General features: G+C 47.6%; 1 protein-coding gene across 6 annotated transcripts in view; it reads right to left on the reverse strand.

Annotated features, from left to right (window-relative positions):
* TTLL5 (tubulin tyrosine ligase like 5) overlaps positions 1-27,250 on the reverse strand; it is a 238,586-nt gene that overhangs the window by 103,970 nt on the left and 107,366 nt on the right. For all 6 annotated transcript variants that reach the window (XR_012646125.1, XM_074998793.1, XM_074998790.1 and 3 more), the window contains exon 29: positions 2,411-2,565. Coding sequence is in view for 5 of the 6 variants with exons in the window: in XM_074998793.1 (XP_074854894.1) it covers positions 2,411-2,565 (155 nt within the window). In the remaining variant the exon portion in view is untranslated. The remainder of the gene's footprint in view (positions 1-2,410; positions 2,566-27,250) is intronic.

Genomic DNA, 27,250 nt, shown 5'->3' on the forward strand with positions numbered 1-27,250 from the left:
CCATCAATACAAATTCTTATACTCTAATTTGATTAGAAAAAATGAAGAGAGAACAGATGGAAACCACTCAAGGGAAGAGTGTCTGCTGATTGTTCTTTTGCCTTCAGACATTCAAGTTTTGCACACAGGAAAAAGTCTAACCAAATTCAAACCCTGATGGAGTTTTCTGTACCATCAGGTTGGGAACTGTACCTTGGATAAGTGCTTGGAGGGAAACTACTTTGTGATATCTCCTATTAATCCACCTGCCCAGCCGGTCCTCCTTCTTTCACCATGGCCCTGTGAGGACTATTTTCACAGGCTCTGGTTCTGATGATTCTGGGAAGATGCTTGGAACTGCTCCTTTACACCTAAAACAAGATCTCCTGACCAAGAAGCTAATGAACAGAGAACAAGTTCTGGGCCCCTCTGCACTACATTCATAGAATCATAGAAGAGCAGGACTGGAAGGGACCTCCAGAGGCCATCGAGTCCAGTCCCCTGCCCTCATGGCAGGACCAAGCACTTTCTAGACCATCCCTGAAAGCCATCTATCTAACCTCTTCTTAAATATCTCCAGTGATGGAGATTCTACCTCCTCCCTTGGCAATTCGTTCCATTGTTTGATCACCCTGACAGTTAGGAACTTTTTCCTAATGTCCAACCTGAACCTCCCCTGCTGCAATTTCAGCCCATTGCCTCTTGTTCTATCCTCAGAGGCAAGGAAGAACAAGTTGCCTCCCTCTGCCTTATGACACCCTTTTAGATACCTGAAAACTGCTATCATGTCCCCCCTCAACCTTCTCTTTTCTAAACTAAACAAGCCCAGTTCTTTCAGCCTTTCTTCATAGGTCATGTTCTCTAGACCTTTGATCATTCTCGTTGCTCTCCTCTGGACCCTCTCCAATTTCTCCACATCATTCCTGAACTGCAGTGCCCAGAACTGGACACAATACTCCAGCTGAGGCCTAACCAGCGCAGAGTAGGGTGGGAGAATGACTTCTCGTGTCTTGTTCACAACACACCTGTTAATGCATCCTAGAAACATGTTTGCCTTTTCCGCAACAGCATCACACTGTTGACTCATATTTAGCTTGTGGTCCACTATAACCCCTAGATCCCTTTCTGCTGTACTCATTCCTAGGCAGTCCTTTCCCATTCTGTATGTGTGACACTGATTGTTCCTTCCTAAGTGGAGCACTTTGCATTTGTCCTTATTAAACTTCATCCTGTTTACCTCAGCCCATTTCTCCAGTTTATCCAGATCCTTTTGAATTATGACCCTATCCTCCAAAGAAGTTGCAACCCCTCCCAGCTTGGTATCATCTGCAAACTTAATAAGTGTACTTTCTATGTCAATATCGAAATCGTTAATGAAGATATTGAACAGAACCGGTCCTAAAACAGACCCCTGCGGAACCCCACTAGTTATACTTTTCCAGCAGGATTGAAAACCATTAATAACTACTCTTTGGGTACGGTTATCCAGTCAGTTGTTCACCCACCTTATAGTAGCCCCATCTAAGTTGTATTTGCATAGTTTATTGATAAGTATATTATGTGAGACCGTGTCAAATGCTTTACTGAAGTCTAGGTATACCACATCCACTGCTTCTCCCTTATCCACAAGACTCGTTATTCTATCAAAGAAAGCTATTAGATTGGTTTGACATGATCTGTTTTTAACAAAACCATGCTGGCTGTTCCCTATCACCTTACCACCTTCCAATTGCTTGCAGATGATTTCTTTAATTACCTGCTCCATTATCTTTCCTGGCACAGAAGTTAAGCTGACTGGCCTGTAGTTTCCCGGGTTATTCTTGTTCCCCTTTTTATAAATGGGTCCTATATTTGCCCTTTTCCAGTCTTCTGGAATCTCTCCCGTCTCCCACGATTCACCAAAAATGATTGCTAAAGGCTCAGATACCTCTTCTATCAGCTCCTTGAGGATTCTAGGATGCATTTCATCAGGCCCTGGTGATTTGCAGACATCTAATTTCTCTAAGTAAATTTTAATTTGTTCTATTCTTATTTCAACTTCTAAACCTACCCCTTTTTCACTAGCATTCTCTATGTCAGGCATTCCTTCAGATTTCTCAGTGAAGACCGAAACAAAGAAATCATTAAACACCTCTGCCATTTCCAAATTCCCTGTTACTGTTCCTCCCTCCTCACTGACCAATGGCCCTACCCTCTCCTTAGTCTTCCTCTTGTTACCAATGTATTTGTAAAAAGCCTTCTTGTTTCCCTTTATGTTTGTAGCTAGTTTGAGCTCATTTTGTGCCTTAGCCTTTCTAATCTTGCTCCTGCATGCTCGTGTTGTTTGCCTATATTCATCCTTTGTAATTTGTCCTAGTTTCCATTTCTTATATGATTCCTTTTTTATTTTGAGATCTCCCTCAAAAAGCCAGAGGCAGCTGGTTTAACTTACCTAACTGCTGAGGAGGTAGGCTTGCTGTCAGCGCTGCAAGTATCTGGCTGACCAGCCCGCACTGATCCTCCTGTGCTAAGAGCTGACCGGTGAGTCAGGGGAGAGGTTGTGCTCCCTCTGCTTGCAGCTCCACTTGCCAGGTTCAGGCTTGCTAACTAAAAAGACAGACAAAAATACATCAGACACTTCAAAGACCCAAGAAAGTAACACCACATGGCTGAGAAAGATACAAGATACTCGATAATCTGGTAATGGAGGGAAGACTGCTGTAGAAACTTTCCTCTCCTCCATGTAAACCCTGAAGAGAGGCAAGGGCTGTTCTATTTGTTTTATCAATTAAAAATTGTATGCATATTTAATTACACAAATATTACTTGACTGATTCCTTCTCCTGTGACTCTTCTTGGGTCACATCTTTCATGTGGGAGCTCTAAGCAGTTATCTATATTACTATATTTGAAGAGCACCCAGCAACAAAGGAAGAAAGATCCTTAATTACAGATTGAACCTCTCTTGTCTGGCACCCTCAGGACTTGACCCATGCCCAACCAGAATTTTCCAAACCAGGAAAGACAAATGCAGAGAGCCAGCGGGTCTCTGTATGGTACGAATATGGGTGTCGGTAACACCTCCAGACTTTGTCACCAGTATGCCCCCACCATCCAGCCTGCTGCCAGTTGGGACCACCACCAGTTAATTTCCATGCAGGATTGCAGCTTCAAACCCCTTTGTAGCTACCTACGGTTTCACAGATACACAGCTCCAACTCCCCACCACCTGCAGGTTCCTTGCTCCGGGGCTGGCATCTGCAATCTGCCACTGGCTGCTGGGACCTGCAACTGGGAGCTGGGGCCAGCCACCACAATATGCTGGCAGCTGCTAGGACCCAGGAGTCACCAGGAGCTGGGTCTGGCATCTGTGAACTGCTGCTATCTGTTGGAACCTGCAGGTGGCTGACAGTGGGAGCCCAGAGCTGGGACCCGCTCCTGGGATGTGTAGGTGACTGACACCTAGGGCCACTGGCTGCTGGGACTCATGTGTGGTAGGGAGCTGGGGCCAGCAGATGTGACTTTAGTGCTACGTCCCAGGGCAGTCCTGGGACCCATGGGTGGCCAGGAGCTGGGACCAGAAGCTGGGACCCCAGGGCAGCAGGGACCTGATCAGACTGCTGGCACTTGCCACTAGGGCCAGCAGCAAAGATACCAGGTCAGGGGTTGAAACCTGGGGTCCCATGTGGCAGCACAGCTGGACCCCTGATGTAAAGCCTGAGAGTGTTGCAGTACCCTCAGCATTCCTACCTCCTTTGCCTAGGGGTCTCTTGTTTTGTATCTCGGTGGAGGTGAATAAACTTGACAAGGCTTATTGTCATATAATTTTACTGTATTGGTACAAGGAAAAAGTACACGTAACTAAAGCATAAGAAACATGAAATAATATAAAAAAGACACAGATAATAGCCTAGTCCAACCAGTTATTTGAGGGTTGCATTCCCATGCACCTCACATAACTCGAATTTCACATAAGTCAGGGGGAACACAAATTCTGCAGTTAGGGAAACATCAGAAGCTCCTGGAGCTGCTTTTGAAAGGTAAGTCCTGGAGTTTGGGGGGCAGTTGGATAGATTAAGCCTGGCAGTGCATTGGGGCTGTGGCAGCGGAGGCAGGGGGGATTAAGCCTGGGGTACGTTAGGGCTGTAGACGTGTAGGGGGGTGGTGTTGAGCTGGGGCTGCACGGCCCTGCAGGGGGGTTGAGCCAGGGAGGGGGGTGTTGAACCAGGGCTGCGTGGGGCCGGCGGGGCTTGAGCCAGGGCTGGGGGAAGTGGGTTTTTGAGTTGGATCAAAGCAGGACATGAACTAGTCCCAGGCCCATGACCACCACTCTGTGTCGGCTCTGAGCCAGCGCTCCATGGTGCCCTGGATGGCCCACAGGGCAGTATTGTGGTCCCACATCACGTCTGTGTGGAGAAGCCACTGGCTCCTGCAGCTGCAGGCTTAGACTGGTGGTGAGGTGGGGGTGGCCCAGCCCTCAGATGATGCAAGTGCAGCTGTAAGGAAGGCAAGAAGGAGAGATGGTGAGTAATTCATGCAAGGCAGCCCCTAAGGCCCTGCCTCCAACCATGGGCAATGACCAACACCCCATCTCTTGGCCCGGGAGATGTCCCAGGAGCAAAGCCATGTGTGGCCTGAACAGTAGACCCTGCTGCACAGGGGCTCCATGTTGCCTTTGGGACTGTGCTGACCACTGTGCCGCCCACCCTGCCCCCCGCTCAATGGGCTAGTGGCCAACGGAGGTGTCCTGCCACAGAGGGGTCCTCCAATTGGTGGTGGGTGAGCCAGGAGCACCCTAGCCCTCCCTGGGGCCCACACACACGTCTGTGGCTCACAGCGCTGCCTGAAGAAGTGGGTGTTGCCTCACATCTGCAAGCATGCCTGTGTGCTGCACTCCTCAGTGTGTCTGGGGCAGGCTGGCACCCTTGTGGCCAGCCTATTTCCAGCTGTGGCAGGTGGGAGCCCAGCCTCTCCTCACATCTCCTGGGGCCTAAGGCTCATCCAGCCCCCCATGAGCTTGGCAGCAGGATGCCACCTGGGCCCAGGGACTGTTTGCTGGGTCCGGGTGGTGTATACTCCTGCTGCACATGGTTCCCTGTGCTGGTACCTAAGCATGAGGTCCCGCTCGAGCCAGCTGCGTGACGCTGTGAACCTGCCCCTTCTGTACCCACCTCCCACACCCTGGGGTTTGTGACATATGGGGTACTCACTAGAGGGACCATTGCCCAGCTCTGATGACACCTGGGAGGTAGCCTGGCTGGCAGGGACTGGGTCCAGGGTCACAACGAGGCTGCTTGCCTCCGAGTCCAGCTCTGGGTCTGGCCCCAGCGGGGATTGAGGCTCAGATGCCTCCTCCTTCTCCTTCTCCTCCTCCTGCAGGGGCTCCTGCTGCAGTTAGGGGAGCCTCAAGCCCGGTATCAAGGCTCAAGCATGGGGGTGATGTGTGTCCTCCCCCAGGATGGTGTTGAGCTCCCTGTAGTAGGGTCAGGAGGGTGGTCCTGTACCCAAGCGTCAAGCAGCATCCCAGGCCCTCATGTACTCTTAGTACAGCTGTTTTATATGCCATTTGGACATGCAGGGTGGGTCCTGGGACCCCTCTGGCTGCTCCCTCAAGGACCCAGGGGTTGTCTTGTGAGTCCTGTGGCTCTGCCCCAGCTCTCGATTGAAGAGATGCGGCCACCAGGGAGTGGAGTGTACTGCCCATCTGCTCCATGCTCTCAGCTTCCTGCCACAGGGTTCCCCAGGCTCCTTGCAGCTTTAAGAAGGGCAGGAGATGGGAAGCATTGAATGATCATTGCTGTGGACAGAGTGTGCGCTAGGGCACCCACATGGTGTCCTGGAGGCCTTTTCTGTCAAGTGAAGCCAGATGCACCCCTCCCGCAAACATCCAGGCTGGCATTTTGTTGACAGCGGCATTCTTCCTTGTGGTGAACGGGATACAGCGGTCAACAAAAGCACTGCATTCTGTCAACTTACTGTTGACAGAACATGCTTCACAATCTGAATATTCCATGGATATTTTATTGACAAAACCCTGCAGTCTAGATGCAGCCTCTTAGTTAGATACCGCCAGCAAAAAGTAGATTTTCTTCTTTTGATGATTTAGGTACATTAGTTTCTGCATCAAAGTGTTGCTCTCAGCTTCTGGAAGGCATTTCAGATTCTTAAACCTTGGATGGAGTTCTGTAGCTATCTTTGGAAATCTCACATTCATATCTTCTTTGCATTTTGTCATGTCTGCAGTGGAAGTGTTTATAAAAAGAGCAACATGTGCCAGGTCATCATCTGAGACTGCCATAACAAGAAATATATGGCACAATGTGATTAAAACAGCACAAAACATGCAATTATCCCCTGAGGAGTTCAATCACAAATCTAATTAATGCAATTTTTTAAATGAGCATCATCAGTATGGAGGCATGTCCACTGGAATGATGCCCAAAGTCAGAAGGGTCATACAAACATTTAGCATATCTTGCGCACAAGTATCGTGCAATGTCGGCTACAAAAGTACCACGTGAATGCTTGTACTTGCTTTCAGGTGACACTATAAATAAGAAATGGACAGCATTATCTCCTGTATTATGTAAGCAAACATATTTGTCATGGGCTGTGTCTACATGAGCTCCCAACTTGAAAGGGAACATGGTAAGTAGGATGTCAGGAGATTATTAATGAAGCGCTGCACGGCATATGCAGCACTTCATTAAGCCAATTCTCCCTCGTCACAACTTTGAAGTGTTAAACTTCGAAGTGCTGGCTTGCGTACAGCCGTGGCTAACCTGCAGGTACTGTGAAGTGCCCAGGCTACTTGGCAGTCCCTTTACCCCTCAAAATTTTCGAAGTTGCCATGGGGGAGAATTAACTTAATGAAGTGCTGCATATGCACCCCAGCACTTCATTAATAATCTCCCGACACCCTAATTACCATGCTCCCTTTGAAGATGGGAGCTAGTGTAGACACAGCCTTACTGATTGTGTGAACAGGAAGTAGGACAGACTGGACTTGCAAGCCCTACATTTTTATGCCTTTTTTTTTTTTGAGGGCAATTATGTAACATATAAAAATCTATATTTGTAAGTCTCACTTTTGTGGTTAAAACTGTGATTAATCAAGATGAAAATTTTAAATCATAATTAAGTTTTTTAGTTAATTGTTCGAGTTAACTGTGATTAATCGACTGCCCTGGCTAGAATAAGAAATCCCTACTGAATATAATCAAATTGCAGTTTTTAAGGTGTTATAAACTGGCTAATTTTAAGTACATTTTCATAGGGGTGATGCAAAAGCTAACCACCTATCTGCCAAATTTCAAGTCCCTGGATACACAGCATGGGGTAACTGGAGCTTCTCAAAAAAACCAAAAAACAAAAAAACAACCTGCCAGAATTTTTAAACCCACATATTTGCTCAAACCCACATATTTTCCCTAACCTCATCTCTCTGAAAACAAAAGCATTTTTGATAAAAAAAACCAAAACATTCTTCCAATCTTCAGCTTGAGACAGATGCTTCCACTGAAAATTTCAACCGAAATGGTTAAAAGTTCAGCTAAGTTATAAGCAACTGAAAACATGGTCTTGCTATTGGAAGTCTTGCGCAACTTAGTTGGTGCCACCAGCTCTATCTATACAAATAAAAACAAAATTTTGAGGAATATTCTGAGAGAAGAAACAATGAGCCCTTCTGCATCTCTGTATTAATTTGAAGCAATTACATTATGGTAGCAGCTAAAGACCACAAACCAGATTAGACCTCAGTTTACTAGGCATTTACACAATCACCTAATAAATGACAGTAACTGCCCGTAAACAACTTATAGCCTATAAGCACAGGAGAACATAACAACGTAAGTCCATACTGGGTCACTACAAAGGTCAGTATAGCCCAGTATCCTGTCTTCCATCTGGCCAATGACAGATGCCCCAGAGGAAGTGAGCAAAACACTTCATCATTGAGTGATCCCTCTCCTTTCACCTATTTCCAGCCTCTAACAAACACAGGCTAGGGGCACCACTCCTACTCATCCTGACTAATAGCCACTGATGCACCTACCCTCTATGAATTAATCTAGTCCTTTCTTGAACCCTGTTAAAGTCCTGATCTTCAGAACACTCTCCGACAAGGAGTTCCACAGGCCTACCATGCGCTGCATGAAGAAAAACTTCCTTCTGTTAGTTTTAAACCTGCTACCTATTAATTTCTCTTGGTGACCTCTAGACAACAGGTGGCTGAGGCAAACCCTGTGGTATCCAGTCAGCATCAGTGATGACAACTCTGTTAGAGAAAGCCTATATAGAGGGGACTTGCTCCAACCTAATCTTTACCACACCTATATCAAAGTCCACTTAGTGACATGCATCACCTCTCCAGTCCTCCCATCTGATACCCTGGCGTATTTTTCTCTCTGATACCCTAACACTGTTTATTTTAAAGCTGTATTTCTAAGCACAGCAGGTGAACAACTAGCTGACTGGGGGGGAATAAGAACATCTCATACATTCCAGCTAGACAGGTGTTTAAATTACAGCAGGATTAAATACAGGCAAAGGATTGATACAGAACCAGAGAGGGAGTGAGGCGAACTTGCTGACAGCCCACCTGCTTGTGTGAAGCAGCTTATTGTTGCTCCATGCTCTGGTAAGTTTCAGTTGCTACAGTTAGTCTGCCAGTCTTGGCATGGCAGATTCGTGAATACCCATTACCATGGTATCTGTGCCAAATAGCTTGATCTTAATTTTTCTAGTGGTGACCCTTATTAGGCACTACCTAATGAACTGCTCACAGTTTCAGACACAGAGAAGTATTTAGCAACAGATGAGTTTGGGCATCAAAGAGCACAGTTTGTAGTACTTCACCCAAAGGCTGGAGCAGAAACTCCCTATAACATCATATGCCACTTCAGGGATGAAAAACAGAGCATACAGAACAGCAGGACTAGTGCAGCCCCAATAGGGAATTGGTATCAGAGGGGTAGCCGTGTTAGTCTGTATCTTCGAGAACGAGAAGTAGTCCTGTGGTACCTTATATACTAACAGATATTTTGGAGCATAAGCTTTCGTGGGCAAAGACCCACTTCATCAGATGCAACTGGTGATTGTTTGGAACTAAGGCAAAACATTTACTCAATTTCTATTCTGAGACAAATTCACATGTAGACCTTATCAGCAGGGATGTCCCAAGGGGGGCTGGGCCTAGGGCATCCCTCCCTCCAGTGCCCTGGGTGCGGGGTCCAAGTCAACCTCCCCCACACTGCAAGCCCCAACCCACCCCTGTCCTCTTACTCCCTCTCCCAGGCAATAGGGTCCAGGAATTACTCGGGACTGAGGGCTAGGCATGGTGGAGGCAGCAGGGGATGCCTCGCCTCCCCTCCCCTCCTGCACTTGCAACATGGGCACCTAGAGTGTCAACCTACCCAGCCCTGCTACACCACACCATCCTCCTGGCCTGCTGTCTCATGTCTCTGCAGGTTGTGGGAACCAGAGGGGCGCTCAACTTCCCAATGCTGCAAATAAGCGAGGGACAGTGGGTGGGAGAGTAGCAGGATGTAGGGCAACAGGGTGGAGCAGGCTGCTGCTCCTGCCATCTGCCTTGTGAGTGCAGGAAGGAGGGAAAGTGAAGCTTTCTGCCTCCACCATTTGACCCTCAGTCTCAGGTAACTCCTCACTCCCCATGCATAGGATGGCTGAGGCGACCACCACGGGGCCCCCCCAGAACACAGGGCCTTGGGTGGTCAACCCAGTTCACCTATGGATGAGACAGCTCTGCTTATCAGGCTCAATACCTGAACCCAAGTGCTGCATTATGCCTGATTCTACTACTGGTTTCTCCAGGGCCGCGTCTACACATGCACGCTACTTCGAAGTAGCGGCGCCAACTTCGAAATAGCGCCCGTCACGGCTACACGTGTTGGGCGCTATTTCGAAGTTGAAATCGACGTTAGGCGGAGAGACATCGAAGTTGCTAACCCCATGAGGGGATGGGAATAGCGCCCTACTTCGACATTCAACGTCAAAGTAGGGCACGTGTAGGCGATCCACGTCCCGCAACATCGAAATAGCGGGGTCCGCCATGGTGGCCATCAGCTGAGGGGTTGAGAGACGCTCTCTCTCCAGCCCCTGCGGGGCTCTATGGTCACCGTGGGCAGCAGCCCTTAGCCCAGGGCTTCTGGCTGCTGCTGCGGCAGCTGGGGATCCATGCTGCAGGCACAGGGTCTGCAACCAGTTGTCGGCTCTGTGCATCTTGTGTTGTTTAGTGCAACTGTGTCTGGGAGGGGCCCTTTAAGGGAGCAGCTTGCTGTTGAGTCCGCCCTGTGACCCTGTCTGCAGCTGTTCCTGGCACCCTTATTTCGATGTGTGCTACTTTGGCGTGTAGATGTTCCCTTGCAGTGCCTATTTCGATGTGGTGCTGCCCAACGTCGAAGCTGAACGTCGACGTTGCCAGCCCTGGAAGACATGTAGATGTTATTCATCGAAATAGACTATTTCAATGTTGCTACATCAAAATAAGCTATTCCGATGTAGCATGCACGTGTAGACGTAGCCCAGGAGTGCAGATCTGCATTGTTACTATCTAGGGAGTCCAGAGGGACCCCAGCAGACCATTCCTCCTGCTCCAGGAGCCACTTGTACTCACTGCAGCTCTCTGTTCACTTGCCCCAGCTTTCAGTGTAGATCAATTTAAATTAGATCAGGACAAAAAGGTATTCTAGAGCTCGGAGTCTTAAAGAGTACAGCCCCTCACCAACCACAACACAGCCTGCTCTGGTGCCTCATCCAAGGACCCTTCTAAACCCCCTGGAGGGAATGAAAAACCCTGATGCCTTGCGGCATTGTATCCCAATGCCATGAAATTCTTTGACAGCATTATGCATCCTACAACCCCAACCTCTTTAAGAGCACCGTAGTCAGATAACTTTCCCTTTTCTGACAGATTGCTAAAGGGGAGGCATAGCCCAAAATTCCCCTTGCTCTCTGGTGCCACATAAGGAACAAAATTACAGCACCCTGTCTGAGCTCAGGAACATTTCATTAGCAAAATCAAAGACTGTAAAATTTTATACCATCACAAAAGGGTTTCTTCTTATGAGGAAAACTAAGACATTACCATAGAGATATGCTATGTGTCACCTTTGCTAGTGGATAGTGAGTAAAGACAAACAGGCAAGACTGATTCAAATCCGTCTGGATCTAATGCATCCAAAGGAACTGAGGGAGTTGGCTGATGTGATTGCTGAGCCATTGACCATTATTTCTGAAAACTCATGGCAATTGGGGCAGGTCCTAGATGATTGGAAAAAGGCAAACATAGTGCACATCTTCGAAAAAAGAGGGGAACGAGAAAATAATCAAGATGGAGTCACCAAGGGCAAGTCATGCCTGACCAACCTGATTGTCCTCTACGATGAGGTGCCTGGGTCTGTGGATATGGGGAAGGCAGTAGACATGATATACTTTGGTTTCGGTAACGCTTTTGATATGGTCTGCCACGGTTTTCTCACCAGCCAGTTAAAGCAGCATGGACTGGATAAATGGACTGTCAGATGGATATAAAGCTGCCTAGATCATTGGGTTCAACAATGGCTTGGTGTATGGTTGGTAGTCAGAAGCAAGCAGACTGTCCCAAAAATTGGTTGTGGGGCCACTTTTGTACATCATCTTTATTGATGACCTGGATGAGAGGATGGATTGCACCTCAACAAGTTCACTGATTTAAGCTAGGGGGACATGTAAATATGCTGGAGGGACTGGATAGCATCCAGAGTGACCTAGACAAATTGGAGGATTGGGCCAAAATAAATCTGATGACATTCAGCAAGGACAAGGGCAGAGTCCTGCAGTTGGGATGGAAGAATCCCAAGCACTGCTACAGGCTGGGAACTGACTAGCTAAGCAGCAGGCCTGCAGAAAAGAAGATGGGAATTACAGTAGATGAGAAGCTGGATATGAGTCAACAATGTGCCCTTGTACCATGAAGGCTAATGGCATATCGTAGTGCATTAGTAGGAGCAATGACAGCAGATCCAGAGAAGTGAATAGTCCCCTTTATTCAGCACTGGTGAGGCCACATCTGCAGTACTATGTCCAATTCTGGACTCCCACCCCTACCCTTTACTAAAAGGATGTGGACACACTGGAAAGCGTCCAGCAGAGGGCAACAAAAATTGTTAGGAGGCTGGAGCACGACTCACTAGGGCTATGTCTACACGTGAAGGCGACATCGAAATAGGCTATTTCGATGAATAACGTCTACACGTCCTCCAGGGCTGGCAACGTCGATGTTCAACATCGACGTTGCGCAGCACCACATCGAAATAGGCACTGCGAGGGAACGTCTACACGCCACAGTAGCACACATCGAAATAAGGGTGCCAGGCACAGCTGCAGACAGGGTCACAGGGCAGACTCAACAGCCAGCCGCTCCCTTAAAGGGCCCCTCCCAGACACACTTGCACTAAACAGCACAAGATACACAGAGCCGACAACGAGTTGCAGACCCTGTGCATGCAGCATGAATCCCCCGCTGCAGCAGCAGCAGCCAGAAGCCCTGGGCTAAGGGCTGCTGCCCACGGTGACCATAGAGCCCTGCAGGGGCTGGAGAGACAGCGTCTCTCAACCCCCCAGCTGACGGCTGCCATGGAGGACCCCACAATTTCGACGTTGCGGGACGCGGATCGTCTACGCGGTCCCTACTTCGACGTTGAACGTCGAAGTAGGGCGCTATTCCAATCCCCTCATGAGGTTAGTGACTTCGACATCTCGCCGCCTAACGTCGAAGTTAACTTCGAAATAGCGCCCAACGCGTGTAGCCGTGACGGGTGCTATTTCGAAGTTAGTGCCGCTACTTCGAAGTAGCGTGCATGTGTAGACACAGCTTAGGAGAGGCTGGGGGATTTGGGCTTATTTAGGCTACAAAAGAGAAGAATGAGAGGCGATTTGAGAGCAGCCTTCAACTATGTGAAAGGGGTGTGCCAAACAGCATGGAGAGAAGCTGTTCTCAATGGTGACAGATGACAGAATGAGGATCAGTAATCTCAAGTTGTTATGGGAGAGGTCTAGGTTGGATATTAGGAAAAAAATATTTCACTAGAAGGGTGATAAAGTACTGGAATGGGTTACCCATGAAGGTGGTGGAATCTCTACTCCTGGAGGTTTTAAGACTTGACTTGAGAAAGCCCTGGGTGGGATGATTTAGTTGGGATTGGTCCTGCTTTCAGCAGGGGGTTGGACTTTATGATCTCCTGAGGTCCCTTCCAACCGTATGATTCTGTGAATCTGTAGGACAGAATACTGGACACCTGTTGTGCACTACTGGAGATGATGGAATGACTCAGACTTCTCTTTGTGGAGTACACATTCCCACACACTTTCTCATGGATGCCTCCTTTCCCAGCACAGATGCGTATAGCAGCAATAGTTAGGGGCTGTAATAGAGAATCAAGAGGCAGTAGCCGAGCTGTAGTGAGGGGAACTTGCCTCAGCATCTGCTAAATTTTATGAACTTCCCAAGTTTTGCTTAGAACAGATTTCCCTAGAAGCTGACTGATAAAATTCAAGTTGGCACTCAATGGTAATTATTCTGTCATCCAAGCCATCCCACACTCAAAACTCTTCATAATTCAGCTATCTGCTTATCCACTATTCTAACTGACTGTGTCACCATCACCTACTCATTTGTCTGCTTCTCAGATAAATGTTTCAATGCTTTCTTCTATGCTGCCCCCAACAGATGGCATGCCCTCTGTCAAACTGACCTGCATGGCAATGAAACCTTCTTCCTTTAAACTCTCCCAAGACAATATGTAGTTTTGCCTGTGAAATCAACTAATTATGTTGGAGGGGGAAAAGGGGGCATGATATTTTACTTATCTAAAAATGTTCTTTTTGATGCTCCCTCTTCCTCCATTATTCAATAATTAATTGTCATGAACTGTAAGCCCTTTGGGGGCAGTGACTGTCTTTGCCTGTTTATGTATGTCAGCTAGCACAATGGAGCCCTGTTCTTGCTGGAACCTTTGAGTGGTACTGTAATACAAATACTAATTCTGATCAATAATTTATTCCACACTTCAGACAAGTGTGGTGCATTTTCAAGTCTCCCACACAGATGCCACACACATCTTTGGTCGAGGCCAAAACTTGGCTGAGTGGGTTCAACAATAGTGCTAGAGCAACTGGGAGCACTGGAGCCGGCTCGTCTGCCTTGCTTTCCTCAATGTTTTGAGCTGCCAGAATGTAACAGGCCATCTCAATGTGGGAAACATTGCTGGATCTTAACTTGTCTCTTTTCTGGACAGCAAAAGGAAACCCCAAACCACCAACCTCTTAGTAAACCCAAAATTCACTGTTTGAAGAGCTGGATAAAATGCACACATTAAAGGCCTTTCAGAGAAACCACACAGTCTGCACTCACTGCTCAGGGTCACCTTCTCATGAATCAGGTCAGCTTTCTGGCCACACCCAACCAATACAAGTCTGCCCCAAAGCAGTTTCACTTCATGAATTCACTGAAAAGACCAGCCAGAAGAAACCAGAAGTGGGGTAGAAGGATGGGAGGTGTGAAATCTGTGTGTGCACCAAGGCTGTTCTGGCCAAAGGCCTGTGACATTCCTTCTCTGCTTGCTGAGCTTACCAGCTTACAGGATATACATATGCATACAGAGCCCAAGTGTTCCAGTCTCCAGAAAATGTTCCAGACAAAGACCTGCCAGAGACATTCCTGGGAAACCTGACAAACTCAGATTTCTTTGTAGTGACTCCAGTGTATGCATCCATTTAACAATAAAAAAAAAAAAGTTAGTGCTGCTGCTGCGGATGGCTGAGTTTGCCTCTTGCTCTTTCTCAAAGAATTAGGCTCTCATTTAAGCACTCTACCTCAAAACTTCCCAGTGGGAGTGATTGCAATGGGGCATGGATGTGTCAAATGATTGATGACCAGGGCATAATTTTTCTTGAACACGAGTTTCTAGCTGCACAGCCTGCCCCGTCTGGCAGCTTGGCAAGTTTATGCAGATCACAGGGTCACTTTACCATAACAAAAGCCTCTGATCCCGTTCTGTCTAGAGTTGCAGTGTCCAATACACTTGGTGAGTGGGAAACCACAGTGTGGAGAAAGGGACAGCCCTGTGCCTGCTTCGCGCATGCACCCCACCATGTGGTGGGATAAGCATGTGGTGGCAGTGGCAGAGGCCGCTCTTCCTGCATCTCTGAGCCATGGGCTCCTGCAGCCCCAGTAGTTTTGTCATGTGTTCCACAAAGCTCTGGTGAGTAATTTCTGAGATAGGGGGTATCTGGCTCTGTGAGAAGGGAGGAATGGCTGCGGCGATTTTGAAATTTCTTTTGGAAATCACAGCTCTTGAACTTCAGAGCAGTAGGAGGGACACAATTCCTGTGCTGCAGAAACCACACTGTCTTCTCCTTATACAGCTTCTGCTGAGACCTTTCATATTAATACTGATTTGTACAATTCAGCAATGTCAGAAACAACATCTATCCCTGAAAACAAGCAGTGTGCGAAGAACAGCTAAGGGGTGTAGCATCATGGGCCCTACAATGATGCAAGCACAATGTGAAAGAAAAGGAAACACCCAGACTCCATCCTGTCTTCATAATCCTCTTTTTGTTTGTAAAGTGTGCCTCTCCCCTCCCCACAGAGATCTAGGAAGATGCCTCCCCTCTATTCTCTTCCTCTGCTCCTATGGAGGGGAAAACCACATGCAGAAAACCAAAGATTTACAGAAAGGAAACAAAGCAGCTTGAGATGTCCAGGAGATAGACTGAGCCACAACAAGGGACTAAACACTGATTATAACCTTGCTGTACATGGATTTTTATTCATGTCCCGAGTTTCACAGTCTTAGTCTCATTTCTGCTTGGCCACCAACTGCACACTTCTCCAGTCCAGGACAGGAGGAGCTGAGCTGTGCATTCAATTACGCACTTTGCTTTACGGCATATTTAGGCCACATTTACACTAGTCATCTTGTAGTGGTGATGCAGCTGTGCTGCTGTAAAATCTCCTGTGTAGCTCCTTTATGCTGGTGGGAGAGAGCTCTCTCATTGGTGAAATTAAACCACTTCCAATGAGTGGTGGCAGCTATCTTGGTGGCAAAGCATTTATAACCAACATAGTGCTGTCCACACTGGCACTCTATCTACTGTCATTCAGAGAGGTATTTTTTCACACCCTTGAGCAACAGAAGTTATACTGACAAAACTTCTAGTGAAGATATAACCTTCATTTCTAAAAGAAGGGGACTCCAAGTGGCAAAGCAAAAGACAGACACCCAGCAGGGAAAGGAAATGCACAGACTTGTGTTTTATCATCAATACCTAGTGGAAGGTCCTTATTCTGGGGGTTCCTGTGGCAGACTATTTCCACAAAGTCATTCTGGGGCAATGCATGTTGGTCACCTCAGGGCCCACCCCTCTGCAGGTTTAGCAAATTTGTCTGGTTTCTACTAACGTCCAATTTCCATCCAAATGAAAAATGCAGCGCAAGAAAAATGCCACATCCTCCTGGGGATCTGTCAGGCATGTTTGCAGGACTCCTGGCTCCTGAACATCGGGCAATGGCTGGCTGTGCAGCAAAGAAGATGACAGCTCCTTCTAACTCTCGCCTGGGTGGTCTGATGTTATTTCTTTGATTGAACTCCCTGGCTGGAAGAATTGGATCTGTTCCTAATGATAGCTGGATCCTGAAACCTCACACTCTCTTTCATGGAGAGGGGCAGCACTCATCAGGTTTCCCCTCCTACTCCTCCCTGCAAAGCTGGGCCAATTCAACACATTCTTCAGTTCACTAACATTAATAACCACAATGTGCTAGTGTGGTTGATATCAACAGCAGATCCCCCCGCCTGATGATATGAGACCTCACACAGATCCAGTGCTTCAGGAGAGATCCTCTTTTTATGCTACATTTCAGAGAAAAAGGTGTACAATAGCCATAGAAAGATGCATATATACCTTTCCTGTGCACACTGGCAAAAAAAAAAACAACAAAATGGTTACAGATCTTTCGTAACTGTTGTTCTTCAAGATGTGTGGCTCATATCCATTCCAATGCGTGTGTGTGCATGCCACATGCAAGATGGTTAGAAAATTTTTACCTTATCAGTACCTATTGGGCCATATATGGAGCCTCTGGTATGACACCTTCACGATGCAGTGTATAAGACACTGCTGACCTCTAATTTTTTCCATCCATGTGCAGAATAAATTTTGTTATGTGTGAAGGTGTACCACCAGTAGAAACACATGCTAGTGACTGGGTGTTCTGCTAATCAGCTCACTGTATTTGCATTTCTCCTGGATGGCTGCCCAAGCACTGAGCCTACAGGGAACACTGCTACTGACTCCCTCCTCTCAGTTTCTTCTTGCCCAAATATTCCAATGGAGGGGAGATGTGTGGGATTTGGAAAAGCACATCTTGAAGAGTAACAGTTACAAAAGACGGATAACTATCTTTTCTTCTTCGAGTAATTAGTCGTGCATTCCAATAGATGACTCACCAACAATTTTCATGGGGAGAGTTCCATTCATTTATGGCACGGCTTCATTTGGTCATGTAAAATGCCAGTGCACGCTTGATGTCTAGGGAACGGAGGACCCGCTTCTTATCACTGGCATGTGGTTTTGGGAAGAACACCAACAAAAAGATGTCCTGGTAAAGTGAGATACCACTTGGCTTAAGAATACTGGATGAATGCGGAGTTGCAACTTGTCCTTATAAAAGGCAGTATATAGCTGTTCTAAGGGGAGGGCTTGTAGACTTGTCAAGATGAGGTTATGGCCACCAAGAAGACTACCTTCTAGGAGAGATAGGATAAAAAGCAGGTAAGTTAGGAGTTTGAATGGGAGTCCCATAAGCTAGATCAGGTTCAAGTCCCATTGGGGAATCAGGTCTTTGACTTGGGAGTACAGCCTGTCCAGAACCTGGAGGAACTGACCCAGCCTGGTGTTTCTGAAGATGGGCCTACTGCCATCTCCTGGGTCAAATGCTGACCCGGACGGGACAAGATGGCCAGGCCCTAATGCTTCAAGTGCAGGAGATAGTCAAGGGTAGCAGAAATAGGTTCTTGCTGCAGGTGGTCACCCGGCTGGGAAGACCAAATGGAGACACATTTCCACTTAGACATTCATGTTGCACAAGTAGAGGGCTTGAGGCTGTGTAAGAGTATCTCATGGACCAAGTGTAAGCACTGCCACTTGAGTTGAGTCAGCCATAGAATTTCCATGCCCATGAGGTGGAAGGACTTCATGTTGGGATGCTGTTGGTAACCATGATCCTGGGTGATGAGATCTGGGAGCAGAGGAAAGGCCAGAGGCTTGTCCACTGACAGGCTCAGCAGCATGGTGAACCAATGCTGCCTGGGCCATGCCAGAGCCACCAGGATAAGGGAAGCCTTGTCCTGTTGGATCATGAGGAGGAACCTGTCTATGAGAGAAGGGCAGGAAGGCATATCAGAGGTGGCTCAGTTAGGAGAGGTGAAATGCATCCACTATGTACCCTGACTGTGATTTGGGAAAGAAAGAGGTCCATGTGAATGACCCCAGATGTGGAAGATGGGCAAGGCAATGTCCATTCTGAGCAGCCATTTGTGGGTGCTGAACAAGCATCTGAGATGGTCTTCTAGGCTGTTCTGTACCCCTGGTAGGAATGACGCTTGCAGACGGATGAGATGGGAGATGCAGAAGTCTCACAGAAGAAGGGCTTCTTGGCACAGAGGAAAGGGGCGAGGACCATCCTGACTATTTATATAAACATCATCACAGTGTTGTCCATCAGAACCGAGACACTACCCTTGCAGCTGGGTTTGAAATGTCTGGCAAGTGAGGCACACTGCCTGCAGCTCCCTGACGTCCTCAGGTGTACCCTCAAAAGCTGGGCTTTGGTCCCAAGGATTGTTTAGAGAGACACCCTGGCCCTGGCCTGAGGCGAACTGAGGCTGGTGCCTCCTATGATTCTGGTCCCTACGTGGAGAAAAATCCTATCTTGACTGTCCCAATTAAAAGGAGGTAGGAGCTTGTGAGTTGAAGGGCTTTCCCTGGGATGCAAAGGGTGTAGATCCTCAGGGATTTAAGGATGGCCCTAGATTCTTTCAGGCTATGCACACAGGAGTCCATATTCTCTGTGAACAGTCCTGAGCAGTCAAATGGCAGGTCCTGGATTGTAATCCAGTCATCCAGGGGAATACCTGAGACCTGAAATCACAAGCTGCCTCTCATGGTGATAGCAGTTACCATTGTGCAGGCTGCAGTGTTGGCAGACTCCAAGGCTGCCTCTCTGAGTGCCACAAATTCAAGGTGAAAGTTGGGAAGAAGTAGCTCCTGGAACTTTGCAAGGGCACCACAGGAATTAAAAAAGTAGTGGCTCAACACTGCCTGGTCATTGGCAACCTGCAGATGTAGGCCATTGGTAAAATGTATTTTACAACTGAACAGGTGGTGCCAAAAAGAGGGGCTCTGTAGCCTCCTGGCAGAGTGGGCCAAGGAATGTAGCAGCTGTCCTGTGGCAGAGCTGCCACGCTGGGGAACAGGTAGTTGCCCACGGAGGAGCTTCCCTGCAGCAGGAGCTGCCTCCCCAAGGTACAGGATGCTGGGGAATGAGACAGCCACCCTGTGGTGGAGCTTGCCAGCAGAGGGGACTGCCACCATGGTGTGCTGGGGAATGGGGCAGCTGCCCCATGGAGGAGATCCCCTGCAGCAGAAGCACCAAGGAACTGGGCAACTGTCTGCAGTGGAGATTGCTGCCCCGAGACACTGAATGCTGGGGAACAAGGGCCACACAAAATATGGTAGGCCTGCAGGGTTCAAAGGGGCCACTGAGCTGATGCTTGCCACTGGTGAGGCTAGAACAGCATTGGCGCCAGTGTGTCCCATGGTCTATGCCACCAGGAAGACCTGCTTCACCTAGATACTGAAGACTCCTTGCCCGAATCCAACCAACAGTCACAGACTGACCATAGCGGTACTGAGGCTGAGAGTGCTGGTGAGCAGAACTGCACCAAGCAGCACCTTATCATCCTAGGCTTGCTCCAGAGCTGGACTGCTTGCACCACAAATGGTATTGAGGAGGCCACCAGGTATAGTATCATCAGGGATGGAGGCACAGGGGTCCACACTGCTGGCTGCAACAGTACCAGCACTTCTGCCAAGGCCAAAGAAGGTGCCTGTGCCACGGACAGTGCCATTATGGCAATAAGATCCCTGGTAGCTTCAAAAGGTGTCAGGTGTGGAGAGGACATCCAATTCCTCCTCCAACTCCTGCCTTCCAGGGAAGACAGCCAGCACCAAACTCAGTGAAGCCTGCAACAGGGCTGGAATTCACTGTGCTGGAATTCGCTGCCTTGTCTTCAGGCATCCTAAATTAAGAAGAAGGATGCAAGAGTCCTTCAAAGGATACTTGGCTGGGGACTGGACTGGACGTGGCTGGGGACTCTCTCTGCCTTTGTCTTCTTATGTAGCACTGGGGAGTGAGAACAGTGCTGCCTACTCAAACCTGCCTGTGGTGGGGAGTGTGCCAGTGGGCCCTTGAAGAGTCTTTATGCTGTACCAAGGGGCTGCACCAACACTGGTGAACTGCTCACCACCAGAGCCAGTGCCAACTCTGGTGGTTGAGGGCAAAGAGCTGCCTCCATAAGTAAAAAGCTTCAGACAATGGCCCTGCTCTTTCTTAATACCAGGCCCATAGCTCTTGCAAATATGGCACATACCAGTTTGACGGCCCTTGCCAAGGCACCTGGTGCAGAAAGAGTGCAGATCTCCCTTGGGCATAGGCTTCCCTCAGCTCTCACAAGATTTGAACCCCTGAGACCACAGTATGCTGCTGTTAATGTAAATGTTTACTGGGGCTGGGTGGTCCCCTGGGCTAATTAACTCTAATTACACAACTATAAACTGAACTGTAAACTAACAGTGAACAACTAACTAACGATGGATACCACGAACATGCTTGCAAAGTAAAAGCACAAAGATGCTCTAACTGTCTACTAGTCACTGGCAGGAAAAAGGAACTGAGAGGGCCAGGGCGGCGAGAGCATCAGTAGTGTCCTATGTACTGCACTATGAAGGTACCATGCCAGGGCGCTTCACAGCCAACCCAATGGGTACTGCTAAGGGAAAAACTGTCTGATGATTGTGCACATGGTGCATGTACACACACGCCTATTGGAACGCGTATGAGCAATCACTTGAAGAAGAAACACAGTTATAATATGCTCCCTGAAAAAAGCTCAACAAAGCGTGGAAGCAAGCAGCCACTTTGTGTGCTCAATACTTCTGAAGTCCACCCATAAAATCTAACGGACTGTAAAGAACACTGTGGTAACCCAGTCAGCAGGCAAAAAAGACCAGGATTACAAGTACAATTTCCTCATCCATCAGACAGCCATAGCCTCCTTCTAAGCATGGGTGGAAAAAAGCTCTTTTGACTACTGCTCCTAGGCTTGGCCCTCCAGGAGCAGCAGAGAATCCAGCAAGACCCTTAGTTTATTGAACAAGTTACCAAAAAGGGGGACGTATATTGATTAAATCATTTCTTCAGGCTGCAGCTCCCAATGCTGCTTCTATTTCATGTGGCACAAACTGGCAATAACTGTTTCATACATACTCCAAACTCAGCCAGGCAAACCGAGTAACCCAAGTCTCAGGACACTGAGAAACAAAGACCTAAAGGTGTGTCAGTCTACTGACAGCACTGCAGTCCAAAGCACTGCACATATTCATCGAGATATAAACACTATCTTCTCCATCAACAGGAAAAGCAGTGTAGGCTCAGCGCTGTGACTAGGGCTAATACTGGAAAGAACCCAGGATATCAAGGACTCTAGATACTGCTAGCACTATTTCACCACAACCATCTCTAACTTTACACTTAAACTGAGATTACCTTGTTTAGAAAAAAAAAATGGGAAAGAACAAAGGGACACAAAGGTGGGAGAAGCTGCAGAGCACACCAATTCCTCATGGAATTAAAGACTCACATTAGCAGAGAAATGTAAGAATTGTCTGATCAGTTCAGAGCAGCTGTCCAGCAAGTTCAATAATCTTTCTGAGCAACACTTCAGGGAAAGGTGCAAGAAACCCCAGAGCTGACAATAGTGGAGCAGTCTGCTTAAAAGGAGAATTTTCTTTCTAAAAACTCTTTCAGTGGTTGGATTACGCCAAAGTGACCATCTGCCTGTTTTAACCGGGACAGTCCCCTTCTTAAGCTGTTTCACCGGCATCCTGACTTTAATAAAATGGGCAAACTGTCCCATATTTTGTGCGGCTCTTGTTCCCCCGCATTCAGTGTTTCGGGACAGCTACCTCTGCTGCAGACAGCCGCCCAGTTCCTTGTGCTTCTTGCTGCAGGGGATCTCCTCCATGGGGCAGCTGCCCCATTCCCCAGCACATCATGGTGGCAGTCCCCTCTGCTGGCAAGCTCCACCACAGGGCGGCTGTCTCATTTCCCAGCATCCTGTACCTTGGGGAGGCAGCTCCTGCTGCAGGGAAGCTCCTCCGTGGGCAACTACCCTGTTCCCCAGCGTGGCAGCTCTGCCACAGGGCAGCTGCCACATTCCTTGGCCCCCTCTGCCAGGAGGCTGCAGATGCCCTATTTTCAGCACCACCCCCTCTCCTCCCGCCCCCAACCAGGAGCTTGCAGCACTCGGAGATACTGCTATAGCCATGGTTTCCTGCGCCGTGCATGTGCAGTAGCATCTCCTCATGCTACCTGGTGCTTGTGCATGCAGTGCAAGCCTCTCCATTCTTTCTCTACAGTAGTAAATAGAGCAGGATGCTGCAAAGCAGGGAGAGAAGTGGAACACCCATGGGGACACAGATCTTGAAAAACCATCATTACTGCACAAGGTGAGAAACATTATCTTCTTCTTCAAGTAGTACTCCCCTGGGTGCTCCACTCTGGGTGACTATAAAGCAGTAATTGCACTTTGGAGGTAACAATTACAATTGACAGAACTGCTTGACCCACTTGTATGGAGGAAACAATCGAAGACAAAAGAGCATAGTGCTGTGCAAATGTGTTGCTTGAAGACCACGACGATGCCTTGCATATGTCCATAAGGGGTACATTCTTGAGGAACAAAAAGCAGTCAAGTAGCACTTTAAAGACTAGCAAAATAGTTTATTAGGTGAGCTTTCGTGGGACGGACCCACTTCTTCAGACCATAGCCAGACCAGAACAGACTCAATATTTAAGGCACAGAGAACCAAAACCAGTAAGTGAGGAGGACAAATCAGAAAAAGATAATCAAGGTGAGCAAATCAGAGAGTGGAGAGGTGGGGGGGAAGGTCAAGAATTAGATTGAGCCAAGTACAATTCTTGACCTTCCCCCCCACCCCTCCACTCTCTGATTTGCTCACCTTGATTATCTTTTTCTGATTTGTCCTCCTCGCTTACTGGTTTTGGTTCTCTGTGCCTTAAATATTGAGTCTGTTCTGGTCTGGCTATGGTCTGAAGAAGTGGGTCCGTCCCACGAAAACTCACCTAATAAACTATTTTGCTAGTCTTTAAAGTGCTACTTGACTGCTTTTTGTTTTGATAGTGTATAGACTAGCACGGCTTCCTCTCTGTTACTATTCTTAAGGAAGGCGGTGGCGGAAGACACAGCCCTGGTAGAATGGGAGGTGACAGCATCCTGAAGATCTTACTGGTGAAGAGCATAACAAGTGCATCTGCAGGTGGATCAGAAATAGTTTTTTGTTTCTCTATGTCAGTGTTTCTCAACCAGGGGTACACGGACCCTTGGGGATACACCAAGGTCTTCCAGGCCATCTAGATATTTGCCTAGTTTTACAGCAGGATACATAAAAACAGTAGTAAAATCAGTACAATCTAGAAGTTCATTCAGACAATGATTTGTTGTTTCCACTCCTTCATATCCCAAACACTGAAATGTAAGTACAATATTTCTATTCCAGTTAGTTTATTTGATAATAACATGGTAGAAAGTCAGAAAGCTTTGAGTGGTACTCTCCTGTGATATTTGTGCATATTTTTGTAAGTAGCTTTTATGTCAGGTGTAACTTGGTGGTATGCAAAACAAATCTGACTTCTGGAAAGGATACATAATCTGGAAAGGTTGAATGGCACTTGTTTCAAGATCTCAGATTACCTTAGGACCCATATTTCTCAACAGATGGTACACTTTTTTTTTAAGGCATACTTTATAAAAAAAGGTTGAGAAACACTGCTCTAGGTCAGTGGTCACCAACCAGTTGATCGTGATCAACTGGCTAATCCTGGGGACTCTCTCATTCAGTTGTGATGTCTGGTGGTGTAGCAGGACTGCTGCTAAGCAGGGACAGGCAAGATAGACCATGGGGGCTGGATCCAATGTGCCAAGCCTTTTCATTTGGCCTGTCATGGGGTTCTAAGTCTGTAGAGTGGGTGAAGCTTCACATACTGTTCCTGCTCCCTCGGGAAATTCTCAGCTGCTGCATGCTGGAAACCAGCCAATGGGAGCTGAGAAATTGGGCTTCAAGGGGCTGGAAAATCTCGTAGTGCCTACTGGCCAGATGCAGAAAACTAAAAAATGGGAAGAGAGAGATTTTGGTGAGGGTAGACACAGTGAAGCACAAAATCTCAGCTCCCATTGGCTGGTTTCTGGCCAACAGAAGATGTGAGATTTTGTTGAGGGTGGGGGCAGAAAACCCTCCCAGCACAGAGAGCCACATGGAAGAGCCTTTGGGCTGGGGCTGCTGGCAGGTAGGGAAGCCTGCCTGAGAATGCTGCTAGCCAGGAGGTGCTTAGGTACCACACCCCAAAACTCCCTCCCAGACCCTGCAACTCCTGTCATACCCCTCCCGCAGACCAGAATCCTCTCCTGCACTCATACCTCCTCATGCACCCTGCACCCCAATGCCCTATCCCGAGTCACAATCCCCTCCTTCTTCCAAACTCCCTCTCAGACCTTCCACAGTCTCCTGCACTCCAGTCCCCTACCCTGAGTCTCCCTTCTGCACCAAACCTCCATCCCAGACCTCACATGCACTTTTCATATAAAGTGAGGCCCTGGACCACTTATCAATATCTTGAAGTGGCCACCCTCGTCAGAAATTATATACCCCCCCGAGCTAAGGCATGCTTGTTCCCTTGTCCTCCCCAGACCCACACCACTCTCAGAAGAGGCCAGTGCTGCTTCATGGGAGGTGGGTTCACGGTCTTGCTGCATTGTTCTCGACTGCAAGCACCACCCTTTTAGCTCCCATTGGCCAGGAACAGAGAACTATGGTCAGTGGGAGGTGAGGGGACTATACTGGCAGATGGGTGCAGTGTGCAAAGCCACATGGCCCCCAGGGGCCACAGGGACACACTGTGCACCTCTGGGAGTGGTATGGGGCAAGGGCAGGCAGGAAGCCTCCCTTAGACTCACTGTACCACCAACCAGGAGCTGCCTGGGGTAAATGTCACCTGGAGGAAGGCTGTAGACAACCCTGCTCCCAGAGCCAGAAGCTATACCCCTGCTGCACCCCAACAGTCTGCCCCAACTTGGAGTCCCCTCCTGGATCCAAACTCCCTCTCAGATGTTGCACACTCTTATCCCCCCCATCCTGACCCCTGGGCCCAAGTTCACCCTGTAGCTTCCTCCTACACAGTGAACATCTTGGCCCCAGTGCAGAGCCCACCCCTACTCGCATAACACAACTCTTATCCCTGTCCAGGGAAAGTCAGGGTGGGAAAGATTGAACAACAGAGAGAGGGGAAGGATACAATAAGAGGGGTGGGGCTTCCGGGAGGGGACAGGGTACATCCTGGGCTGCTCTTAAATTCAAATAGTGATCTTAGATGTAAAAAGGTTTGAGACCACTGCTCTAGGCAATTTACAATTCACATTGTAATAATTTCAACCAATATATCTGGAATGAAAGCAAGGGTCATCAGGAATATCCTTTAACCTTTTTTAAAAATAATCATATACACTATCCTTTGGCATAGTAGCTGACTTTTACAGAAGTGTGCAAATTTCTGTTAGCAGCTCAATAACCTCATTTTTACATTTGTTCAGAACTCTTGGAGGAAAGTCCACTCCAGAGGACTAGCTGCTCTTTATCAGGTTATTCCATTCCTTCCTCTTCTGGCACCTTAGTCTGACAGTACATCAACTTCATTATTTGAAAAGAATAAATCTGAGGTGTCTTCCCAACATCCTCTATGATGAAGTCTGCTGCAAAGAAATCCACTTCCCTGGAATGCCCTTATCTTCAATTATTTTTTCCCTCTGGTACTCCAAAGCTGGGACGCACTGATTTTCTCAGCTTTCCTGCCTTTGATATACTCAAAAATGTCTTGCTTATGTATTTGCATCTTTTCAGTATCAGCTCTTAAAATTTCCTGTTGAACCTTGCCATTTCAGCAACCAGTTGGTGTAACAGTTACAAGAAATTTAAGCATCTCAGTACAGAGGGTGGAACATTAAACAGTAAGGACAAAAAATGTTAATTGGATGCTTTGGAGCAAGGGAAGAGTGCAGAGAGGAACAGTAAGGATTAATCTGAGAAAGTACAGAGCTTTAACAGACTATGTTGCAAGACAGAATTTGAGTGTATGTAGTTCACCAGTCCCATTACAATAGCAATTGTGTTTTCCAAATCCCCAGACAATTTATTGCACAGAATAGTCCAGTGAATGATGCAGTGAAGTGTATTTAATGAAGGGTTTATCCCTGCCAAACGGGAGGCAAAGCCCTTCTCTTTCCTTGACATAGAGAGACTGAAATCTGTAACAAGCAAACGTACTTTCTGCAGAACTAAACCTTCCCATCCCACAACCCCCACTCCAAAAAAATGTCTTTCACCTTTTCAAAAATGAGCTCTTCTGTGGTGCAGGTTTCTAATGACACAAAGCACAAAAATTCTTCCTTGAAAATTTCACCATCATAAACTCTAACAAACACTGATAGCTGTGCAGTTTCATTCATCCACTGCAAGAGACATGTATTTGGTATTTTTTAAAATCAGGAAACAGTAGGTACAGAATGCTCATAAATTACCTCCAATCTTCACACTGTCATGGAATCAGACAGGGGAATTTGCTTCACATGGCTCACAATATCACCCTTGTTTTTATCTCTGGCAAAAAAGCTCCTCAGCATTTCTAACAAGCACTCTTTCACAAGCTCGGCATCCAAGCAAGGCTTTTTCTTTAGTACCAACATTATCCAAAGAGAAGCAGCTGTTGCTTTTTCCTGTATAGTCAACGATGTTGTGCGAATGATATCTGAAGTGCGATACGAAGATTTCAGATTTGCAATTTTGGCATGTCCTGCAACATTGCCAGAAGGATAGG

This window comes from Carettochelys insculpta, chromosome 6 (genome assembly GCF_033958435.1).
Source record: "Carettochelys insculpta isolate YL-2023 chromosome 6, ASM3395843v1, whole genome shotgun sequence".
Classification (NCBI taxonomy): domain Eukaryota; kingdom Metazoa; phylum Chordata; order Testudines; family Carettochelyidae; genus Carettochelys; species Carettochelys insculpta.